The sequence below is a fragment of the Haliotis rubra genome, unplaced genomic scaffold, assembly GCF_003918875.1.
Source record: "Haliotis rubra isolate DU_JTF1 unplaced genomic scaffold, ASM391887v1 Scf354, whole genome shotgun sequence".
In the NCBI taxonomy this organism is placed as follows: Eukaryota; Metazoa; Mollusca; class Gastropoda; order Lepetellida; family Haliotidae; genus Haliotis; species Haliotis rubra.
The window spans coordinates 218260-229801 of record NW_025767029.1 but is presented as its reverse complement, the minus strand read 5'-3'; the positions used below and the strand labels follow the sequence as shown (position 1 = coordinate 229801).

The 11542-nt window shown below is 35.9% G+C and overlaps 1 protein-coding gene across 2 annotated transcripts; it reads left to right on the top strand.

Annotated features, from left to right (window-relative positions):
* Window positions 1–1788: 1788 nt before the first annotated feature.
* LOC124285162 (protein cornichon homolog 1-like) lies at window positions 1789–11542 on the top strand. 2 transcript variants are annotated; one of them, XR_006900742.1, is made up of 6 exons: window positions 1789–1873; window positions 3010–3078; window positions 3762–3874; window positions 4562–4705; window positions 5933–8521; window positions 8733–11542. XR_006900742.1 is itself a non-coding variant. In XM_046721340.1 (5 exons), exons 1-5 carry the CDS (start codon window positions 1793–1795, stop codon window positions 5958–5960), a joined length of 435 nt encoding a protein of 144 aa, XP_046577296.1. In that variant the 5' UTR covers window positions 1789–1792; the 3' UTR covers window positions 5961–11542. The 2 variants fall into 2 exon arrangements, 1 of the variants encoding a protein (XP_046577296.1); XM_046721340.1 differs by having other exon boundaries at window positions 5933–11542.

Here is an 11542-nt window from a genome sequence, read left to right as displayed (position 1 = left end):
TCATGATCGGTGATGGAATTCCTCGACGTTTCTGCCAACCCATTGCATGCAGCTCAGTTCTAATTGTCTCCTTACAGACATCCACAGTTCCTCTATCAATCATATCCAGCCTTAAGTTTTCTAAACTCCTTCGTTTGTGTTTAGAAACAAGAATACCAAGCCGCCTCCTGTCACCGACAGTCAATTTTCTGGGCCTACCTGCGCCTCCCTGGCGCTCAATGCCACGATAAACAGTGGACAAAGGGATGCCTGTTCTACTTGAAATCACTTTAGCTGATCTGATGTCCTTGTTATAATACTCTAAAATCAACTTCCTCTTCTCTAAATCATCCATACTGAGGATCACTGAAAATGTCGTCTGCTAGCAAGTAAGCAAAGGGGGATAGCTCTTCACAAACTAATGAAAAAGGATTAACGGAGTTGTCTCTCTTGAATAAAATCAAGTACTTGATAGCTGGTCAAGGTTGTTTATAATACTAGAAATCCAATTAAACATATTCCTAAAGTTCTCAATAATTTCTGGTCATACTATATATGTGTGACTTATAATAATGTATCAGATACACAAATATATTACGTCAATCAATAACAGATTTTAGTATTTCTGTAATATGTGAAAATGTTATGTCGATGGGTACACATGAACCTTAAACCATAACTATGGAATAGCTTCGTCATTCATGATACTGGATAGATCTTGATAGGGTTTCATTGATCTGATTTATGTCCCAATATGTACTCATAGCCATTGACCAACAAATGGGGCCGACATTTCTGGCTGATTTATTGTGCTACAGAAATTTCAAGAGGATTCTTTTTCTTTCAGAAATGACCCATTCTCGTGTCTCAACTCTGGCCACGTTTTCAAGAACATAATTCTACTTGAGAGGAGCTGAAACATTTTCTCCGAATATTTGGACTAAGGGGGAATATGTAACTGTTCGATATATAGCAAAAGAATAACTTTTGATATATAACTTATGTCTGACAGCTCGAATGCCTATTTTCCCGAACTTCTATAGTGCATCTTTAAAAACTGCCAAAACGACTATTTCTCTCTTTTTCTCAGTGGCAAAAAGACGGAACTTAATTACCTGAAAAAAATGATACATCCACATTTGTTAAAATAAAAATATTTGACAAAAGAGAAAATAATACCCACCATTGTTACAAGACATCCATGCAGAGACCCGCATAGTAATTTCCTTCAGGTCTTGTTTCGTGACTTTGTCCAGTGATAATCTACAACATATACAATGTGTATAGTTTCCCTGCTTTGTCTAATATTATGTGCTTGTAATTGTTTTGTTGTACTTTGTTAATGAATTAAAAAAAAAAGTGAAAATGTATTACTTTTTTTCCTAGCAAAATGTGTTACTTTTTCCGCTTCTTTTTTTCCTGTTACTTTTTTTCTGATCACCCCTTGCCTGAACATTACTTAATGCGGCAGACATCCAATATCGACGAAAATACAGTCATGTGCTATTTGCACGGAAACGATATTATCGTTTCCGTGCAGAGACCATTCTATTATATGGTCTCTGTTCCGTGCAAATAGCACATTACTGTATATTTTTTTGTGTCCGATCAATGCCACAATAACTTTACAGAAGCCGTGTCCCGGATAAAATGTTTCTAAATGAATTTTTCAACTAATCAAAGTCCTAAGTTAAAGACCATTTTTTTCCCCGTGAGGAATCGATCCGAAAATATTATATGACTTCAGCGACATGAAAAGGAATTTGACCAACACCGGAAGTTGCACATAGTTACACGCCCTTAGTTTACAATCATGGCGTTCACGTTTGCTGCGTTTTGCTACATAGCCGCTCTTATTTTTACTGCTGTGCTTATATTCTTCGTGATATTCCACGTAAGACTTACATTTTTACAAATGTATATCATGTATATGAAAACATTGCGATAGAAACACGATAAAACATCTGTTCTCATTTATTAACAGCGATATTCTTTATGACGATGCGAACACCGGCCTCATTTTGTTCAGTCATCAGTGATTCATATATTGTCAGGGGCGTATGTATGTCACGTCCAGAAGCGATGTCTACTGATCGTTTTAGTTAATCGTGACATTTTTCTGTCCGATTGCCATGGCATGTGTCTTGTTATTTCAAAACCAAAGATATCGGTTTAACGAGGGGTGAAACTTGTTGATCTTTAGGAAGTTCAGGTTATTTCCGAAATCGCCGATGCCAATATTACAATACTGAGCAATCAGTTTGGAGACATAACAGTTTCATAATGTGTAATACTACTTTTACGTAGAGAACCAAGTGAGGAATAACAACCAGAAATATCATGTAAACCTAACCAGAATAACCTGGTTGTCAATAACAGATATTCAAGTTTGGTTCCTGCGTGAAATGGCTAATGAGGCAATTTTATTGTAAATAACTAATGATCAGTGCAACCAAACATTGCCTGTATTGGCTTTTGGACTTTTTACTGAACATACTGTCTTTCTTGACAAATTATTACAAGAGAACACTTACATGTGATGACAATAACAACATACTAAATATCTGTCAATCTCTTGTCGCCATTCCTCATAATATTTTGATAAATTTAGAAGATTTTGCATAGCTTTCTATGAACAGCATTCATGCATACTTAAATTGATTTCTGTGTGAAGCCTCATTTCTGGTGTCCCCCGCCGTGATATTGCTGGAATATTGCTAGAAGCGGCATAAAACTAAACTCACTCGCTCACTTAAATGATTTCTGTGATTAGCACTGGGATAATGCTTGAAAAAGAATATTGCTGTTTGCAGCATGAAAGTATCATTCATTCTTTGTTCCTTGCCTTTTGTTCCACGAACATGACTTTTTATTGTTTAGTTTGAAAAGTATTGAGTATTCACATATTCTGTTCCTTATAACTAAAATATTTTACATGTTGGAGTTAATGATTTTGCTCCAGACTCATTTTGAGACATCTAGATGACTAACATTGTACGTAACTAACATTCTTGACTGAACTTATTTCAGATAATTGCATTTGACGAGTTGAAAACAGACTACAAGAATCCTATAGACCAGTGTAACAGCTTGAATCCGGTATGTATTTCTGATGTCAGATGTAGTGTTTTGTATGTGCACATAGTGCATGCATAATATATTTTTGTATACAGAGATTATTATGATTACAAAAAATGTGTGTCACATTGATTTTGTGATACAAGTGTCAGAATCCTTGTATTTCACCAGCAGTAATACCAGTAATACATGAACTGTTGCACATTTCCAACAATGAGTATGATAAATATGTGAGTGTAATAGTTTCTTTATTACCATTATGCCATCTGCATGATGAAAACAATTCACTGGTGGACATGAAGTGATTTTTGCACATGAGCACATAACTATTTTACCGAGTTATTTCAACCCTTTTTGGGTAGTTATGTAAGGCCCAACCAATAGATAAAATGTTCCAGTTAATAGCTGTATTTTTGTGTGTATCTGTATGATGTTTACAGAGGTATACAATGGTATCTATTTGACCCTGATCACTGTGGTGGTTCTTTCACTGATACGAACACATGTCACAGCAATCTTCGAAATGGTCAATATCTTCAGTCATTACAATATAGTTCAATGTTTTCTTTAAAGATCAGAAACATCTAACTGAAGTGATATTTTGTTTCAATGGCCATGCTGGTACGAAAAATAATAACAATTCTTTGAAAAACCTCGTCCTCACTGACTATAGAAAACTTGGTATTGTCTCCATTTCTTTCCAGCTTGTGTTGCCTGAATATGCAATACAGATTCTCTACACAGTGCTGTTTGTGTTTGCCTGGCAGTTGGGGACTGTTCTCTTCAACCTGCCGCTGTTAGTGTATCATGTCAGAAGGTAGGTGGCAAGCAATTCCACCAGTTGTAAAATGTCAAGAGAATTAGTTTAAATACATTAGGGAAACAGCCATGGAGTAGCCAGTGAAATCCTGTGTGTACTGATATTGCAGATTATGCATTTTTGGAGGTTATGAAACTTAACATATAGTCCACTAACCTAATGCTTATAACAGAATATGTATGTGTGTGGACTGCCACCTTTACTTTTAAGCTAATGTAACTCTGTCCTGTCGCAGGTTATTGTTATGAACAAGTAATAATGACAATAAAAGTCTAACACTGAGTTTGCATTGCATAGTTGAGTCTTATCTTTCGGATCATTTCAGTTGAAGTATAACCAGTGGTCCATTGTGAATATCAGAATGACTTTGAACTTTTTGGATTTTGTTTTCAAAATTTATTTTTCTTACAGATAAATCTAAATAAACCATGTTACCAGTAACTACCAAAACATCCGTATAGATTTTAGTTTTCATGATCAGGTTTTGGCTTAAACACAGAATCAACCATGGATTCCATTAATGTTATTGTTTGGATCATCAGTAGTGCCAGACTGCCAGTATTAAGAGACTGCCTGTAAATAGAAGGCATTGACTTCTCTTACTATGATTGGAGGAAGCCTGTTGACACCCTATGTTTACTGTAAATGGATGAGTGATGTCTGGTTGCTTCCTTTCATTTCTAGATACATGAACAGACCTGTCATGAGCTCACCTGGTCTGTATGACCCCACAACAATAATGAATGCAGATGAACTAAATCGAGCACAGAGAGAAGGCTGGGTGAAACTGGCATTTTATCTGATATCATTCTTCTATTACCTTTACAGGTAAGACAAGGTCATTGTGTTTAATAGCCCTTCCTGTTGCATTCCTCTTGAAAACATATCAGAGTGTTTGGAAACCAGGTTACATGCTTTCATTACCTATCACATGAGGCAACTTAGTTGGCGACCCAGTCAAGACCTCATTCCGTAAACAATGATATGATCATAGCACTAAGAGTGTCATAAATATGTGCTAAAATTAGGGAAGTTAAGTGATCATATCACTAAGAGTGTCATAAATATGTGCTAAAATTAGGGAAGTTAAGACTGCCATAGCTTTAAGATGACATTGGGAAACAGGCTGTTGATTGCATGTTTTCATGCCCTGACAATGGAGGACATTTGCTTATCTACACACTCGCTGGTTTGCCTGGTCCAGATTATTTACATCCCACTGTGATAGAGCTGGAACATTAACTGTTCCTTATACAAATTTGCTTGTCATATATTGACAACTGAGGATTGACATCCATAAATCTTGCTTTTCTTATGCATTCCACTTCTAAATGCCCTTCAAAGATTTGAACTGAGGATTTGGTGATTAGGGACCGTTCATAATTTATGGCTAGGGGGTGGTGATGATGACTGTAAGGCGGGGTCACCCATTTTGTTCTTGGGAGCTAGGCGGGTCAGCAATTCTGTACACATGCACTGGGGTGGGTGGGGGTGTCCAGCAATTTTGTGCATAAAAATATGTTCAAAATTATGCTTAGAAATTATGGGAAGGGGAGGAGGGGTTCATTGATTTTGTACATGACACTCAGGGGTGTGTGTGTGTTTCACTTATTTTGTACATACATTTTAGGGGGTGTCATTGCATTGTACATGCTTCTCCACAAAAATCATCATCACACACCCCCACCCACCACCCCATCCTAGCCATAAATTATGAATGGTCCCTTACTCCCTGTAAAGTGACTGACGCCATCATGCCAAAACCAGAAGAATATTGCTGCCAATCGCAAGCTTAACTAACTGTCTTAGTTGTTCGTTGACTGTCATGATATAACTTGACAATTACTGAAAGTTGCATGGTCATCATTCCCTCCCTCATTGCAGGAAAATCATCATATGTTACCTGGCAGCTGCTTAATCATGTTAATGCGTAATAAAGTGAATACATGTATTTTCCGTTATTTTTCAATTCACCACTATGAGATCTATTGGGGGGGAATGTGCTGCAAGTCCTAATAACCTGTTCATTATGTTCTCCATGTTTCTTTGTTTCAGTATGATATATGTCCTGGTTTCCAACTGAGGATGTGCTTGGTGTGGCGTGAAGAGGACAGCCAGTGTTTGTGTGATGCAGATGTTGACATGGAAGTGACAAGTTGTCTGTGTAAAGTTATGTTAGGGCTGACACAAGATGGAATCACAACATTTATCATCAGATAATGTAGGCAGGATATTGTGCACAATGCACAAAGGTTTGAGAACACATTGAACATGCTGTGACTTTAGGCTCTACTCTTAAGCTTGAGTCAAGTAAAAAGTATTTCATTCAAGTAGATCTTTGCTATTAAAGGTCCATACATTAACTCGAAAATCTACTGAAAATGATATCAGGTGAAGTCAGGCTATGAGGTTATTTGGCACAGACTGAATTGTACTTTTTAAGTGAGGTCATGTTAGTGGTGTCATATTTGTTTGTTTGATTAATGTTACATCATCTTAAAACTCTTCTATATTTACGTCATCTTAAAGCCAGACTTCAGTTGTTCACTGTACCGGTATACTGGGACCTTAACTTGTCATAAAGCATTTGACTAAGTAAGTGTATATTTGGTTTAATTTTTCGAGGTTGTTATTAAAATACACAGTAGGTACGACTAGTCACGAGCAGTTCAGATCTTCTAGCAATGACTCCCACTGTATACAATAATGCTTTACCTGAACTGACTGTGACAAGATATATAAAGTTACGATTGTGCATTGTTTGTGTTAATTTGATTTCCTTTGTCACTATAGTACCAGGTTTGTGTCCTAGATTTATGCAGAGTGTGATAATTGGTCTGTCACCATTCTGTGGGGAGTATGGAGATCAGGATATGAATACCCCAAGAAGATTACAGTGTGGATTTTTTGTCTGTTTATGTGCACCATGTTCCATGTGGCCACAGTGACAAATGGTTGTGACTCAACCAGCGTTTGTTAAGTTCACATAACAGGTTCGTTTAGACTAATCGTGTAATGCTCTATGTGAGAGGCATTAAGGTAAATACAGACCAGTAGTTATCTAGTCTGATGCTCATGTCATTGATCACTGGCTTGTCTGGTCCAGACTCAGTTATTTACAGACTGCTGCCATGTAGCTGGAATATTGCTGAGTGCGACATTAAACAACAATTAAACCAAACCCTAGTTATCAGTTATTGTAACTCTTGCACTTTTGGAAAAGAATCACACATTAAAATATGAATTCCTAAATGGGTAGATGTTTCCCAAAGTCAGGTGTAAGTGTGTGTCTTATAAGACTGTTATCCCTTTTAACAGTGTTATAGTGACTGACGCCACACTTAATCTTCACATCATATGATCATATGTAAATAAAGGTGAAGCAAACTCTTTAGTCCATCTTCTAATGTTGTATGTCTAACTTGATGATACTTGAGATTTCAATGGATTGCTCAAATGGCTTTTCCCTAAACTGACCCACCTTTTGTATTGTTCTGGTGCTTTTCACATTCTTACATATAGCTTTTTGTTACACGATGTGTGTTTTGTGTTGTCAAGGAAGCTGTAGGTGGTAACATTGGGGATAGGTAGTGGGTGTGGTTTTGAAGAGGGTCGGTCTTGGAACATAAAATCTAAAATCTAAGTGCTTGACCTACTTCAACTTTCATGGTAGTTCATTTTGCTAACATGTTTTGTGTTCACTAAATAGTCAAGTCTGGTCGAGACAGGTTTAGATTAAATTTTACTAATCCATGCAATTAGGATGCAACAACATACGAACAACCAATTCACCAAGCCGGACTACCTGATACATTTAGTCACATCTCATGACAAGCTTAGATTGCACGAGGACCTTTATTCTTACCCCGGATTCTCACAGCTGTGAAAAAAGCAAATTTACAGACCATGATACATGGGGAGCAATCAGAACACTAGAATCCCTCTATTGCTGACTCAGAAACAAAATCACAATACAATGAGAGTTGCAAAAGAAAGCGGTGGAATTTGTAAGGTAGTGAAATGGATATATATCAGCATACTTCCTCTTGAGGAAAGGGAATATAGGTTATCACGCGAGTGTGTTTTGGGATGGTTAATATCCTGCAGAAGGAATAATCATTGTATTTAGCTAGCCTTGGCGAGCTAAACACATAGTGTTTATTCCTAATGCAGGATATTAACCATCCCAAAACACAAGTGTGATAACCTATTTATCATACGTCATTTTTGCTTTATAATTTAAAAAAATGAGATTTCAAATGAAATACTGGCTATTGCAATGTGAGTCACACTTTCTGAAAACTACATTGTTCTTCAAAGCAGAAGATAGATTGTTTTCTGATTGACGGCTTAACAATGTCACTTGTCATGTTAGTAGCTAGATGCATATCATGTGATATACTGACTTCTTCCAATATGTCCAATGCAATTAATCAAATGTAGTTTCAAAATTAATAGCACCTTCCAGGTAATTTTCCCCATTGATGTGTCAGGGTGTGTCTATATTTTTGTATTGTCTGTGTGTATGCAGTGGCATAGTTCCATATCCCAGTGCTTATATTCCATTTACTGCCAAATCAGAAGATTGGCTCTTGTGAAGTAGATAACCAGTGCTTTGTCAGTGAACAGGAAGTTGTGACATATGTCAAAAATGTATTTGAATATGTATTTTGTATTGTATCAAGTGTACTGTGCTCAGCGTCGGGATGACATCTGAAGACTGTCTTTTGATTGGTGTATGAGAGTAAAGTTAAGATCTACTGCCAAAGTTGGTTCATGATAACAGAAGTGAAATCATGAGCCTCTTTAATTGTTGTTTTCGGTTTCTTTAAAGCATTTTAAACACATGTATCAGCAATCAAAAATGTATTTGAATATGTATTTTGTATTGTATCAAGTGTACTGTGCTCAGCGTCGGGATGACATCTGAAGACTGTCTTTTGATTGGTGTATGAGAGTAAAGTTAAGATCTACTGCCAAAGTTGGTTCATGATAACAGAAGTGAAATCATGAGCCTCTTTAATTGTTGTTTTCGGTTTCTTTAAAGCATTTTAAACACATGTATCAGCAATTTCTTCCTGAGAGTTTATGTGATATTAAGGACTTCTGCATTTTGATGTTTTAGTCCAAACGTATAGGACTTTCCAATTGAAAATATGAAGAATTATCACTCTCTGTCTTCACAGTTTTGCATAAATATATAATGAATTGCATTTAACCTTTTAAAATATTCTAGAGATTAAAATGTGTAGGTATATTATGTGTAGGTATATTATAGTTTCAATATATCCGATGTCCTTATTTTGTAGAAAATGTTTAAAAATGAGCACATTTACATATATTCCTTAATTTGTTTTTGGCAGTGACATTCCACTGATTATGTCATTCAGTGCTGTGATGTCATGACGCCATTACTAAAATTGTAGCAACACTGCTCTACTTGACTTTTGCTACAAACAACATGTGACAGTTGCAAACCATGTTCTTTACTAACTTTGGCAATTTTATGTTTGGATTTTTTTTTATTTTAGTAGCAAAAACACTCCCAGTACAGAACCATCTGAGTTGGTCCATGATCACAAAAGCATGGCAGACATCCTAAAAAAGATTCCACTTTGGCTTTAGTTACTAATTATTTTTGTAAAATCTTGTCAGTGAAACAGGAATGATTGTATTATAGTGGAATATATGTTTATTAAGTTATGTAGGCACACTTCAGTGAGGGAAAAGTATTAGGTGCAGATAGTTTGGTGGTTTCACCACCTACAGAGTGATGTACTGGTAGCGCTGATGTTTGTTGGTATGTGTGTTGAGGGGAATGTACAGTAAGCATTGGTTAATCTAGATAACCAAGTCATGTACAGTGACACATTTGTTTATACACTTTGTTTCTGTGGTTGTTATTACCTCTATTTACTCAAGGCAATGTACATTTAACTTGTTTCATCTGTGCTTGGTTTTGTAGACATTTAGTTTATATTAATATTTTATCATTTTTCCCAGTTGGCTATTTTCAGTTCTGTATTACTGATAATTATTTTTGATCTCAGGTCTATGTTTTGGGAGCCTTTTGTTAATTACTCAACAGAAAAGTGAATTCCACTTCACCACCTTGTCTCACACTGTTAAGTCTTCTTGCTTTTCTGTTTTCAACCTAGGTTTGTGTACGATTGAAAACTACCAGTTCTGATACTTTAGCCTTGCTTATTATGTTTGTCTTCATTTTAATGACTCACACTTCTACATGCCTTTTTGCTGCCAAAACCTTGGAGTTGTTTCATGTTTCTTTGCTTTGCCTGTAATGTGTATGTTGCACATTTAATGGTGAAGAGAAAGATAGTAGAAAGGAAAAAAGAAACCAATGAAAACTAGTCGGGTTGTTTGCAGAAAATTGCAAACTAATAATCTGATAATAATCAGCACAACTCTTTTGGTGGTTTTTGAGATTTTGAGAAATCAAAGAATGACAACTAGTTTTCCTTACCTTCATACATACCTCCATACAGGGCAAGTTCTATAAAGTGAATGTCAAGGTTATTCTGAATATAAAATGACCATGAATAAACTTCACTTTCAGTGATGGGAAATGGTGTCCTTCACTGCTCAGATATTGTTAGTTATGCTTCAGTGGTATCCTTGTTTGATTGAACATTAGCCATGTAACCAGAAACAGGCAAGTTTAACATTTAGGAGAGGTCAGCTTTAGAACTTGTGGAATTCTTTGTTATTTTCATATTTGGTCCATTGGTGAAGTCTAGTGATTGGTTCATTCTCTCTGGACAGTGGTTAGTTTAGGACATAATTACAAATGTATTCTGATCATTATTCATGCCATCAGGTGAAAATAAATAGCTGATACTTGTGTAGCTTAAAGGAAACATACAATATATGAAAGGAGAGAAATTCATTTTTCTGATCATCCTTGATTTACGAGTGTGTTATGTCTTTGTTTATATATACCCTTGACCATAGCTTCATCTTGAGACAGATTCAAACGTCATGACACTTAGAAGCGAGAGAAGCTATGTGCCATGTTAGAGATAGGAGCAATGGAGGTTGTAACGTTATTTTCAGAGAGGAAGTTGGTTGTGAATGGCTCATCCAAGAAAATGGAGGGATGATAAACCTGATAATCCAGGATGATTTGTTGTTATACAATAGAAGATTTCCTGCATGTAAGACGTATATAGTATGGATACCACTGCCAAGTACATGTATCACGCTTTTGCACTTGTCTGCTGTAATAAACTTTTTTCGATATAATATTTACAAACAATAAAACATGAATTTCATCTTAATTTAAAACTAAAATGAGTTTTGAATATCCTCCAGTGCAAGCCAAAGATCCTACATCTAAATATACAAATCACTTTAGAAAGATATGTAATTAATGCCTATGCAGGGTGAAAATAATGTTCTCTAGTCCAGTTTGAATAGATTTTATGCTCAGCTGTTTTATTCTGTTTCTTTACTAATGGTAAAAGCTCCTCTTTGTGTCATTATCACTTGGTGATGAACCAATTTGATTTCAGCTTTCTGAACTTTAATTGTCTTAAGTCTAATTTATGTAAGTTATTAAACCACTTTCAATTGGAATGACATATGAACAATGCTTCAACATTTGAACAATTCTTTTTGCAGTTTTAATAAAGAAATTTTTAACAA

Coding starts and splice junctions, on each gene's coding strand:
- LOC124285162 (XM_046721340.1), top strand. CDS start 1,793: ATGGCGTTCACGTTTGCTGCGTTTTGCTACATAGCCGCTCTTATTTTT. Junction 3,079..3,761: donor AGTGTAACAGCTTGAATCCG/GTATGTATTTCT, acceptor ATTTCTTTCCAG/CTTGTGTTGCCTGAATATGC. Junction 3,875..4,561: donor TTAGTGTATCATGTCAGAAG/GTAGGTGGCAAG, acceptor TTTCATTTCTAG/ATACATGAACAGACCTGTCA.